Source organism: Danio rerio, chromosome 20 (genome assembly GCF_049306965.1).
Source record: "Danio rerio strain Tuebingen ecotype United States chromosome 20, GRCz12tu, whole genome shotgun sequence".
In the NCBI taxonomy this organism is placed as follows: Eukaryota; Metazoa; Chordata; class Actinopteri; order Cypriniformes; family Danionidae; genus Danio; species Danio rerio.
The window spans coordinates 56090901-56105000 of NC_133195.1; the positions used below are offsets into that span (position 1 = coordinate 56090901).

Below are 14100 nucleotides of genomic sequence, written 5' to 3' on the forward strand. Positions count from 1 at the left end.
TTTTGTCATTGTCACGTGACCTACCTGCGTCAATTGCATCGATTTACTCCCATTTATGAATTCGCTCGTGGGGCATCATAAGATAGCGCAGCGTGCATGGGATGCGCACTCCAGAATCTCGCCGGAAGTAGTAAGTCATCCGGGTACTTCTCGCATACTGATTTTCGAATTCTATGAATTCAGACATACTACTCGGCTCGCATACTGATTTTAGCGTACTATATAGTATGGAAGTATGCGGTTTCGGACGCAGCCCTAATCTCTCCAATGCGGCGATATTTGCAAACAAAACATATAGATCATTTTTATTATCATTTGACTGTAACGGAGGAACGCCGCGAAATGTAGTGAAGTAAGAGTAATGATTTCTCTCTTATAATTTACTTGAGTAAGAGTATACATTTTTAAACGTACTCAAAAAGTACACGTTACCCAACAAATTTACTCAAGTAAATGTAACGAAGTAAATTTAATTCGTTACTATCCACCTCTGCGTATATGTAGACATTTACGTGAAACATTAGATCATGAAAATTGACCTGAAATTTTTGTAGTAAATATGTGTATAAACCCTGAATCGGGGATATGCAAATTGATTTGACCATAATATCCAGGTTGTCATATGCTACAGACAGGAATATGATATATAGATATGTCCTCTGTTATGTGTGAACATGTATTTGTTGGATGTTTTTCCGCAGTGTCGTTCTCAGAGGTGCAGTCGTCTGCTGAAGGTTTGCCGTGTCTCTCAGATCTCGTCCCGAAGCCATCTCAAGCCCCGCCCCCTGTGAAGCCGTTACAGAGTGACAGCGCTGACATCAGTCACGTGAGGCCGCCGTCGCTCAAGCAGCCGCCAGCCTTACCGCCAAAGCCATACAGCAGAATCCCCAACCATCTCACAGGTGACACACACTCACCGCTGGCGGAGTCCGGCGCAAGCTGAAATATTTAAAAATCATGATTGCTATAGGTGGCTTAGTGGTTAGCACTGTCATCTCACAGCAAGAAGGTTGCTGGTTTGAGTCCCGGGTGGGTCGGTAGTCATTTCTGTGTGGAGTTTGCATGTTCTCCCCGTGTTGGCGTGGGTTTCCTCCGGGTGCTCCGGTTTCCCCCACAGTGCAAACACATGTGCTATAGGGGAATTGATGAACTAAATTGACCTTAGTGTATGAGTGTGTGTGTGTGTGAGAATGAGTGTGTATGGGTGTTTCCCAGTACTGGGTTGCAGCTGGAAGGGCATCCACTGTGTAAAACATATATGCTGGATAAGTTGGCGGCTCATTCCGCTGTGGTGGCCCCTGATAATTCACTCTTCTGCTCATCATTCTGTTCACAGAATCGCACCACAGAACTGATATGTGTGTGTGTGTGTGTGTGTGTGTGTGTGTGTGTGTGTGTGTGTGTGTGTGTGTTTCTCTGCAGAGACGCTCGCTCGTCTGTCACCGCCGCTCCCGCCAAAGAAAGTGATGATCTGTGAGCCGCCGGCCACTTTCCCTCTTAAATGCCTGCCGTCGCAGGGCTCACACGTGCACACACACACGCTCACACACACACACTCACACTCACAGCAGTACGCAACTCTGCCGCTGTCACTGCACCCGCCCAGCCGCATCATAGAGGAGCTGAACAAGACCCTCGCGCTCACCATGCAGAGACTGGAGAGGTCAGTACACACACACACACACACACACACACACACACACACACACACACTCACACACACACACACACACACACACACACACACACACACACACACACAAACAAACACACACACACACACAAACACACACACACTCACACACACACACACATACACTCACACAAACACACACACACTCACACACACACACACATACACTCACACAAACACACACACACACACACACACACACACACACACACACACACACACACTCACACACACACACACACACACACACACACACACACACACACACACAAACAAACACACACACACACACACACAAACACACACACACTCACACACACACACACATACACTCACACAAACACACACACACTCACACACACACACACACACACACACACATACACTCACACAAACACACACACACACACACACACACAAACACACACACACTCACACACACACACACACACACATACACTCACACAAACACACACACATACACACACACACACACACACACACACACACTCACACACACACACACTCACATGTACAAATGCATACACACACAGATACACTCACATAAACAAACACACACACACACACACTCACACAAACACACACACACACACACACACACACACTCACACACACACACACACACACACACACACACACACACACACACACACACACACACACACACACTCACATGTACAAATGCACACACACACAGATACACTCACACATAAACAAACACACACAGATACACACTCACATGTACAAATGCACACACACAGACACACACAGACACACACCCACATATATAAAAACACATGGACATACACATATACACACTCACGTACACTTTTTCTCACATATACACACACGCAGACACTGGTACAAACACACACTCACATGTACAAACAGGCATACTCACTGCGTGTGTGTGTGTGTGTGTGTGTGCAGCTCTGTTCTGCAGGCGGTGCCATCTGTCCTGATGGAGACTGAAGAGGAGAAGGAGAACAGAGAATCACTGCACCAAACTCCTGCCGTCACACACACACACACACTGGTCACACACACCTTTAGCACGCGAGAGGAAGAGGACGAGGAGGAGGAAGAGGATGACGACGAGTCACTGTTTACAAGTACAACATACAGCTGGACACCAGACACGTGTGTGTGTGTGTGTGTGTGTGTGTGTGTGTGTGTGTGTGTGTGTATGTGCTTACTTGAGCTGTGTGTGTGCTTACATGAGTTGAATCCAGTGTGTGTTTTCATGAGAATCTGAATGTGTTTGTGTGTGTGTGTGTGTGTGTGTGTGTACATCAGTCAAATATGAGTGTGTGTGTATGCTTACGTTAGCTGTGTGTGTTTGTGTGTTTTCATAAGGTGAATCTGAATGTGTTTGCGTGTGTAAGTTTGTGTGTACGCCAGTTAAATATGAGTGTGAGTGTGTGTGTGTGAACGCACGCATGTATGTGTGTGCTTACTTGAGCTGTGTGTGTGTGTGTTTTCATTGGGTAATTCTAAATGTGTTTGTGTGTGTGTGAGTTTGTGTGTACGTCAGTTGAATATGAGTGTGTGTGTGTGTGTGTGTGTGTGTGTTTTCATGAGATAAATCTAAATGTGTTTGTGTGTGTGTGAGTTTGTGTGTACGTCAGTTGAATATGAGTGTGTTTGTGTGTGTGCATGCACGTGTGTGTTTTTTTTGCTAATATGAGATGTGTGTGTGTGTGTGTGTGTGTGTGTGTGTGTGTGTGTGCGTGAGTTTGTGTGTACATTAGTTGAATATGAGTGTGTGTGTGTGTGTGTGTGTGTGTGTGTGCGTGAGTTCGTGTGTACATTAGTTGAATATGAGTGTGTATGTGTGTGTGTTTGTGCACACATGTGTGTATGTTCTTACTTGAGCTGTGTGTGTGTGTGTGTGTGTTTTCATGAGGTGAATCTGAATGTTTTTGGGTGTGAGTTTGTGAGTACATACATGAGCTGAATCTGTGTGTGTGTGTGTTTACGTGAGTTGAATCTGAGCTGAATCTGTGTGTGTGTGTGTGTGTGTGTGTGTGTGTGTGTGTGTGTGTGTGTGTGTGTGTTTTCGTGAGTTGAATCTGAGCTGAATCTGTGTGTGTGCGTTTACATGAGCTGTGTCTGAATGTTTTCACAAATCAAATCTGAGTGTGTGTTTGTGTGCTTACATGAGCTGAATCTGTGTGTGTGTTCAGGTACACTCGCTTTGAGGATCTTACGGAAAGATTCTCTGGCGATCAAACTGAGCAATCGGCCGTCAAAGAGAGAACTGGAGGATAAAAACATCCTGCCCATGATGAGCGACCAGGAGAGACTCGAGTCCAGACAGCAGATCGGCACCAAACTCACCCGGTCAGAGGAACAGACACACACACACACACACACACACACACACACACACACACACACACACACACACACACACACAGTTCACTAAAAGTAAAACTGAAATCATCTACAGAATATTTTTGTTGCTTGAAACAAATGTTAACGTTAAATATTTTAAATAAATGAAAAAATATGTTCGCGACAAGATTCCAGCAACACTGCACAAAACATGACTGCACTCACTGCACTCCCAATAACATGCTAAAGGCTTTTAATTTAATTAATACTCATTAAGGGCCAATCCCAATTCTATTTTTGTACCCCTACCCCTTCCCCTTAGCCCTTACAACCGAGTGTGAAGGGGAAGGACTTCAAAAATCACCCCTAAAAACTGAGGCCCCGTTTACACTAGTGCGTTTTAGTTTTAAAACGGCGTTTTAGAATGAAAACTATCCGCGTCCACACTCGCGTTTTACCCAGCGTTTCTGAACAGCTCTCCGTCCACACCAAAACGCTGAAACACGCATCACGTGACCACACACACACACTCTTTGGCAAGTGCTGCAGCCCATCTACCCAGAGGAGAGCTCTGCTAGTCGGACTTCTCATCAAGCATCTCCCGCTGGATCTAATCTCACTATATTTATTAAACGTGATATTTCATTCATCTTGTTTTCTTTATCTAACGACATATTCCCTGACTTTGGTCATTGGGATCTATTACTTGTTCTCAGGTAACGTGTTTTGGCTGAGCGCAAAGATAAGTTAATGATTAATGTAAGCACGTAGCCTATACTGTATATTGACTGATCGCTTGCCTTTATTTCCTATAATGTATAAACTTATTGTATGTTATACTTTTATAATGGCCATTATCGATTATTAAACTGATATTCAGCAGAAGAGAGGGTATGTTTCGTATTTTCACTGAAATTGATAGGAGGCCGTTGTTATCGGCTCTGTTTTGTTATAAATATGCACACAGTGAAGATGACGCTCATATATGCAGCACGACGCCTCAACATTTCTGCTGTCTGTTTAGTTGCTAATGTTAAAATGAAAATAGGCAGTTCCTTAAATCATGTTTACATTTTATTGTTGAGAAAGTGAAACAACGAAGCCAGGGTGATGTGAATGAAGATATAAAGTACACTGTTCCCTTTGAAGATTTACCCGTGTCCTCGGTATAGACTGTTTTCCATATCAAACTGAGAAGAAGAGATGCAGCCTTGATCAAACTTGCGAAGTCTGAACTTACACGGAGAGAATGCAGGACTGAACTGTGTGTGGGCTACTTAATATTGAGGAAAAGCCCCAATCAGAGAGGCGAATGTCTGCGGCCCCGCCTCCGTTTTCAGATGTCTCCGTCTTTCCCCATCCACACTGAGACTGAAACTCTGGCGTAGTGTGGACGGATGGCGTAACCGTAGCAAAACTTATGCGTTTTCAAACTAAACGCATTAGTGTAAATGGGGCCTAAGACAGCACTACAGCTCCTGCACACGTCGTCATATGTCATCATGAGCTCTTGCTTCATATGAGATCAGACGATGGCGACTGCTGTAGTTATTTTAGTTGTGTTATTTTTTGGTATTTATCTTCAGGAGATCACTGAAGGCAGATATCATGTTATCATGACCATATATTGTGGCAATAAGAAATTCCGGGAGGAGGCCTCAGGGAAGACGCTGGAGGGACTATGGCCCCGTTTACAGGTTTTGCTACGGTTACGCCATCCGTCCACACTATGCCGGAGTGCGGAAAACGAAGCGTTTTGGAAACGCTGGAGAGCCTGTTTTTATTTTAAAACGCTGCTGCTCTGTCTCAGTGGGGATGAGGGAAAACGGACACATCTGAAAACAGAGGCGGGGCTGCTGAGAATCGCTACCTGATTGGGGCTTTTGTGTCATTGCATATCCTTCCCTTATTCGTCAAGCCCCTATCACATGACTATAACACATGGCTGTCCTGGCTCGAAGTCCTATGCCGATCCTCTCTCTGCTCCCCATGCTTTCCCGTCTGTAATCCCCACTGTCCTATGACAATAAAGCTGAGAACCCCTAAACAACTATTAGAGAGTATGACAAACATCGAATAAAAATGCACTTCACAGAACTATTAATACAAAAATAGCAGTGGATTAGTGTTGTATGTCCTGTAAGTGAAGTCTGTTTGTGTGTGTGTGTGCAGGCGTCTCAGTCAGAGGCCGTCAGCAGAAGAGCTGGAGCAGAGGAACATCCTCAAACGTATGTATCTTCATCATCTTCTTCCTTTTCTCAGTCAGTCTGCTTTGAAATGTGTGTGTGTGTGTGTGTGTTTACTGTTGTTTTCTGCTTCAGCTCGTAATGAGCAGGAGGAGCTGGAGGAGAAACGGGAGCTCAAGAAGAGGCTCTCCAGGAAGGTGAGGCTGAATCAGTAAGCGTGTGCGTGTGTGTCCTGGTGTTAATCACGTTGTGGGCAAATAGCATATATGTATTAGTAAATTTTGACCTTGTGTGGACATTGTTTTGGTCCCCATGGCACAGAATCTGTGTCTGCAGGTTTTTTAGCCCATCATTAAGTTTATTTATTATGTAAACGTGTGTAAATACTGTTTGTTTATTCAGTTTTTATGTTCATTTCAGTAATGTTAACTAATATGCAGATGTTTGTATTATTTAGTAACAATGCAGTTTGTAAAGTTATATTTACGGTCTTTCAGTATATTAGAGCTGCATGATATTGGGAAAATCGGACATTGCAATATATTATTTTTCTGCCATTTATATATTGAGATTATGACTATAATTTCACCAGATGAACTGAATAGCTCTATTTTAAAGATTTTATTCATTTAAGTAGATTGGAATGATCAGGTCTTTTTTGATGCATGAGTTCTAATAATTTACAAGCATACACTCACTGGCCACTTTATTAGGTACACCTGTCCATCTGCTCGTTAATGCAAACTTCTAATCAGCCACACATCATCACATGGCAGCAACTCGATGCATTTACCTGTGCACACAAAACGAGCATCAGAATGGGTAAGAAAGAGGATTTAAGTGACTTTGAACGTGGCATGGTTGTTGCTGCCAGGCGGGCTGCTCTGAGTATTTCAGAAACAACACATTGAACCTTGAGGCAGATTCTACAGCAGCAGAAGAGCACACAACGGGTGCCGCTCCTGTCAGCTGAGAACAGGAAACTGAGGCTACAATTCACACAGACTCACCAAAACTGGACAATAGAAGATTGGAGAAACGTTGCCTGCTCTGATGAGTCTCCATTTCTGCTGACACATTCAGATGGTCGGCTCAGAATTTGGCCTCAACATCATGAAAGCATGGATCATCCTGCCTTGTGTCAGCGGTTCAGGCTGGTGGTGGTGGTGTAATGGTGTGGGGGAGATTTTCTTGGCACACTTTGGGCTCATTAGTACCAATTGAGCATCAACGCCACAGCCTACCTGAGTATTGCTGCTGACCATGTCCATCCCTTTATGAGCACAGTGTCTCCATCTTCTGATGTCTACTTCCAGCAGGATAACGCAGCATGTCATAAAGCGTGAATCATCTCAGACTGGTTTCTTGAACATGGCAATGAGTTCACTGTACTCAAATGGCCTCCACAGTCACCAGATCTCAATCCAATAGAGCAGCTTTGGGATGTGGTGGAACGGGAGATTGGCATCATGGATGTGCAGCCGACAAATCTGCAGCAACTGTGTGATGCTATCATGTCAATATGGAGCAAAATCTCAGAGGATTATTTCCAGTATCTTGTTGAATCTACGCCATGAAGTATTAAGGCAGTTCTGAAGGCAAATGGGGTCCAACTTGGTACTAGTAAGGTGTACCTAACAAAGTGGCCGGTTTATGTACATAAATCAGAGCAAAGATAAAAGTAAAATAAACAGTGCCTTATTGTTTTCTGGAAAGTCTTACAGTATTCAGGTACAAATATTGAAAAAACAAACATAAAATACCATGGTCACCATTATATAAATGATTTAAAAATAATAATATCTTTATCTGTTAATCTTTAATAAAAATCCTAACCTGTAATGTGACTACTGCATATACACAGATTGCTCAAACAATATATTGTGCAGTCCATGTATATATAGTATATGAATGACCTACTTTGTTTACCAAACAAGTGGATCTAATTGGATTTGCAATGTAGATATTCAACAGTTATTAAAATTATGAAGGTTATTTTTTGCTTTACGTTTCAAAGGGCACCTATTATGCAAAAATCACTTTTATAATGGGCTTAAAACACAGTTGTTTGCTCTCCAGTGTTTGGACTCTTAGTAATGACTTTAAACCACACTGAACTGAGCTAAACTGAACTGAACTTAAACACTAAAAACTGAACTATCCTGATCCAGTTACTATGACCATTTATGTGAAGTTGCTTTGACACAATCTACATTGTAAAAGCGCTATACAAATAAAGCTGAATTGAATTGAAGTTGTGTGTCAGAAATGTGTGAATATATCCAGCCTCTAATAGTGAACATGTATTAATTGTATTGTTTATAATCAGACTTGATATAAACAGTCTGCAGAAACACTTTGATTGACATTCTCCATTTGTACGTGTCATCAGAGAGGGAAAGCCCCGCCCACTAGCAACCATCTCTCCCTCATTAGCATAGGACATTAGTCTGTGTCTGTAGCTCCGCCCTGTTCTGAAAAGAATACAATTTCATTTGAATTTAAAGCGACAGTCACCAAAACTCCATAATTAGGATCAAAGCCTGAAAGGGTGAATTTCACAGAGCTAGAGAACATAATCTGTGAGCTATTCTCAGTTCAAACTTCAAACACACACACTCTAGAGACATCAGAGATGCATTTTGCATCTTGTACAAAGAAGCATAATAGGTCCCCCTTCAGTTTTAGTCACTATACTGTCAAAATCTGTCAAAAAGTCTCTGCAGGATTGTCAAAAATTATCCACAGATTCTGTGTGTGTGTGTGTGTGTGTGTGTGTGTGTGTGTGTGTGTAGATGACTACATGAGTGACGGTTGTCGGTTGTGTTTTGTCAGCTGAGTCAGAGACCCACTGTAGAGGAGCTCCGAGAGGCTAAAATCCTCATCCGCTTCAGTGATTATGTGGAAGTGGCAGAAGCTCAGGATTACGACCGGCGAGCAGACAAACCCTGGACCAGACTGACCGCTGCTGATAAGGTCAATCACCTGCTGCTTTACCAGCAACACTACCCATACAATTACAAATACACCATACAACTAACCATAGGATTCATTGTTTTATATATATATATATATATATATATATATATATATATATATATATATATATATATATATATATATGTATATATATATATATATATGTATATGTATGTATATGTATGTATATATATATATATATATATATATATATATATATATATATATATGTATATATATATATATATATATATATATATATATATATATATATATATATGTGTATATATATATATATATATGTATATATATATATATATATATATATATATATATATATATATATATATATATATATATATATATGTATATGTATATATATATATGTATATGTATATATATATGTATATGTATATATATATGTATATGTATATATATATATATATATGTATATATATATATATATACATACATATATATATATATATATATATATATATATATATATATATATATATGTGTATATATATATATATATATATATATATATATGTGTATATATATATATATACATATATATACATACATATATATATATATATACATACATATATATATATATATATATATATATATATATATATATATATATACATATATATATATATATATATATATATATATATATATATATATATATATATATATATATATATACATACATATATATATGCGTTGCAAATCCGCTCGCGAAAAATACACACTCAGGCCCTGTTTCCACTGTCTTTTTTTTTAAATGGCATTTTAGAATGACAACAACCCACATCCACAGTGGCATGTAGCATTTCTGAGCAGCCCTCCTTCCTCTCTACCGCTGAAAACGCACATCACGTGACCACACACACTCGTTCACACACAGACACAGACGCACACACATTGTCATGCGCTCGAGACAGCGGGTCCAGACAGTCAGCCGGTCAGTAGACTGCTTCCATCTTTTACTTTCACTCACTTGTACTTAGTCATTTTAGCGAACACCTCAGATACTGTTGGCTGGTTCCTGTTGGTTGTGCGTCTTTTTTACCGACGCCATTATAACGACACAGATCACTGCCTATTCACGAGTCCCGCAGAAAAAGTGATTGACAGGTGGTAATTATGTGTGTAACTTGCCTTTATTCATTTACTGTATGATTTGTTTATGGGTAAAACAAAGACCATTTAGGTCAGGTAGTTTAAACGGTAGGCTACAAATAATAATTTCGTTATTAATTAATTATTCATAATCGAAAATCGTATCGAATCGTGACTTTAGAATCGAAAATGTAATCGAATCGAGGATTTGGAGGATCGTGACACCCTTAGGTTTAACCCCGGTGTCCAAATCTGCCCACTGGCCTCTGTCCATCATGGCCACACTGTCTCCTCTCCACTAATCAGCTGGTGTGTGGTGTGCGGTCTGGCGCAATATGGCGGCCGTTGCGTCATCCAAGTTGATGCTGCACACTGGTGGTGGATGAGGAGATTCCCCCCATGAGTACAGCGCTTCGAGTGCCCAGAAAAGCGCTATATAAATGTAAGGAATAATAATAATAATAATAATAATAATTATTATTATTATTATTAAATATTTTCAAAACAAAATGTCCCTAAATACACATACATACATTATTTTAGAGAGATAACTTAATATAATTAGTGTTTTTATTCAGAACTCTTTCATTAAAGTTTTAGTTTTTGACAAATGTAGCTGATTTAATTCATAAATCAGCCATATGACTACTCTTTTTGCAGTCTTTTGCCCATTGTGAAACACGACAAACAAAAACAGCACACCTAAAACTCTTTTTGAAAATTGCATTTGAATTGATCATTTTAACTGAGAATAAATAGATGGGTTTTTTTTTTACACAAATCATTTAGCCCTGAGCATGTCCACTGTATACAGTGTATTCTTACATAAAAGCCAGGACCTGGTAAAAAGACCTCTTTTTACCAGAGTGATTTCATCAGTTTATTCTCCCACAGCAAGGCTGATTCCACTTGGGTTTTGAGTTCTGTGTATTTTGTCTCTCACAGGCTGCCATACGCAAAGAGCTCAATGAGTTCAAGAGCTCAGAAATGGAGGTTCACGAGTCCAGTCGACATCTAACCAGGTCAGAAACACACGCAGTGGTTTGTTTTTTTTTAAATTAGAGATGTCCAGTTACTAATTTAAAAAAAATCTTTCATTTTTGGCTTTTCTGTTTTTGTGAATGTGTACACTTTAAAAATAATAACTAAATACAGTAGCTAGATTTACTTAAAATTCTATTTTCTTGTGTTTTCTTGAGCTCACGATGTGAAGATGTACAGTTACTTTCTGATAAAGCGCTGTGAAAAAGTGTTTGCCCCTACTGATTTATTTATTGGTCTTTGCATGTTTGTTACACTTTAATGTTTCAGATCATCGAACTAATTTAATAATTAGTCAAGGATAACACAAGTCATGCAGTTTTGAAATGAAGGTTTTTATTATTGAGGGAAAACCATTAAGCGTTTTTCATAACTTGCAGTGAGTCTGTTCCAGCAGGCCCGGATTGGCTAATCGGGAGCACCGAGAGATTTCCCGGTGGGCCGGTCTGTTTTTTGGCCGTGAGGGCCGGTGTCCCTAGCTGCTTGCACTCTCAGCAGTCGCACTTTTTTCATCTATTTATTTATTTGACCATAGCTTTACTCTTTTTATTTATTATTTTGCCGCAGCGCCACTTTTCTTATTTATTTTCTCGCAGCCTCGTGAGCAAGATGCAGCCTGCAGGTTAACTAACGTTAATGATGATGTAACGTTAACCATCATCATTCGACCCCAAACAGCCAATTCGAATAATTGATATTAATGAATAATACACCTGCTCAATGAAAATCAGATGATTCACTACATTAATAAATCTGACATAACTTGATCAGAAATCTAAAAAGGGGAGAAAAAATTAAGCCATCAATAGAAAGTAATACAGTGTCTTGCAGGTCACAGTCCAATACTTGTTTTTTTCCCTTTCTAAGTTAGTGCTATAGTGGACCAGTGGTAAACATGTTACGTTACTACACCGTCCGGCCCGTGTTCGATTCTCACCTGGAAAATTAACATTATTATTTTTTGAATTTTTATTGTTAAGACATATAATACTATTAGGGCTTTTGAACATTTAAAGTACTAAATCAGCTGTTTTCTTGAAAAAGACGTGATGGTGTCATAAGAAACTGAATTGGAAATGACCTTATTTTAATATAGTCAGTCATGAACTGAGGTGGGCCGGTCTGGCTTGAAACTCCAGGGGTCCCACTCCAGCCCTGTGTTCCAGTGTTGTGGAGGGGTTTTGCCCACTCATCTTTGCTGTATTATAAATTCAGCCACTCTGGAGCATTTTCCAGCATAAACTTTGTCATGGTTTCCGCTACATTCATTCTTCCATGGCGGGGCGCCACGACAAAATTCATCCCGCCACGGCTACATTACAGCTTCTCATTCAAAACATTTCATTTTTTTAATAGCGGGTAATAATCGCACCAAAACCTATTAAAAGTTAAATGAACTATAACAGCGCAAACCTTTTTTTAACAACCTTACCTTTCGTGGTAGTGCTGTGCATCATTTGTTTAACCCTTTAAAGTTACGTGCTGACTGACTGACTAACAGGTGCCAGCAAACACGACGTATAGCCAGTTCACTTTACTTCAGGACGCATTAATACCGCTCTGTAGGTTTATTGGAGACATTCATAAATATTCCTAGCAAATTTAATGAATGCTGGAGACATACTTGTTACATAAATGCACTAAATTGCACCCAGCAGCGTTTATTTGAGAGCGCACAAGAAGATCTGCACTCTCTTGAAGCGGTTTATATTTGAGGGGGCATGCAAGAAGTTTTGTGCACGAGCAGAGGAAATCGTTGCGCGAGTAAAGAGATCTGCATGCAAGTAGGCTATTACATAAATGCGATCTCGACTTGTATTACTGCGCTCACGACATTTGTCATTGAAATAACGCCACAAGTAGTTGGTAGATCTGTGTAAAAAAAAAAAAAAGGCCTGCCGCCACAGCTGGAAAACATCCTAGAGCAGTGGTTCTCAAACTTTTTCCATCAAGTACCACCTTCGAAAAAAATTGTCTCTCCAAGTACCACCAAAATGAGCAATATTGAAGTACAGTAGTGTAGTAGGCCCAGTAAAGCAGCTACAACTCTGCACAGTTAAAAAACCTGGCAGATTACCTCAGAAATATAGCCTATATATAATATATGGCATATTATATACATCATTTTTAATAAATTTTGAATTATATGTAGCATGTACATGACATATTTCATTCCTCCGTGTACCACTGGAAGGAAGCCCGCGTAACACTAATGGTACACGTACCACAGTTTGAGAACCACTGTCCTAGAGGAAACCCTGTTTGTAGTGGCCTAATCAAAGTCCTGACCTGATTCCAATTGAGATTCTGTGGCATGACCTTAACCCTTGTCATTTTCATCTACTCGGGGCGGATTTTGAGGCTTAATTTGCTGACAGCTTTCTATGTGTTTTTCAGCTAATAGAATCATTTTGGTGAAAAATCGTATTCTTATTATACACCTATTTTGGGAAAATGCTTTTAAAAATGTTAAAACTTAACAATACACTTTGGACAAATTGACTACCTTTTGACTGTGTTAGTGGCTGTTTTTTCCTCATTTTGTTGTTTTACTCCATAGAACTCTCTATAAAAGTCACATGCCACATGCCTATGACACAGTGTCCCTCTTCCTAACAAGAAAAAAAAACAGCAACAATCAAGAATGCATGATTATATGCTGTCATTATAATAAAAGTCAATAGGCCAACAACAGCCACCAACTTAATG

At 40.0% G+C, this 14100-nt stretch overlaps 2 protein-coding genes across 10 annotated transcripts in view; both read left to right on the top strand.

Annotated features, from left to right (window-relative positions):
• pycr3 (pyrroline-5-carboxylate reductase 3) overlaps nucleotides 1–14100 on the top strand; it is a 547472-nt gene that overhangs the window by 270638 nt on the left and 262734 nt on the right. The window lies entirely within an intron of this gene.
• phactr1 (phosphatase and actin regulator 1) overlaps nucleotides 1–14100 on the top strand; it is a 59965-nt gene that overhangs the window by 42346 nt on the left and 3519 nt on the right. For 8 of the 9 annotated variants that reach the window (XM_073932116.1, XM_073932117.1, XM_073932118.1 and 5 more), the window contains exons 5-12: nucleotides 702–902; nucleotides 1423–1663; nucleotides 2645–2826; nucleotides 3901–4057; nucleotides 6224–6279; nucleotides 6373–6434; nucleotides 9073–9213; nucleotides 11296–11372. In XM_073932116.1, coding sequence (XP_073788217.1) covers nucleotides 702–902; nucleotides 1423–1663; nucleotides 2645–2826; nucleotides 3901–4057; nucleotides 6224–6279; nucleotides 6373–6434; nucleotides 9073–9213; nucleotides 11296–11372 — 1117 coding nt within the window. Of the gene's footprint in view, nucleotides 1–701; nucleotides 935–1009; nucleotides 1030–1422; nucleotides 1664–2644; nucleotides 2827–3900; nucleotides 4058–6223; nucleotides 6280–6372; nucleotides 6435–9072; nucleotides 9214–11295; nucleotides 11373–14100 lie in introns of all 9 variants that reach the window. The other variant, NM_001353933.1, reaches the window with a different exon arrangement.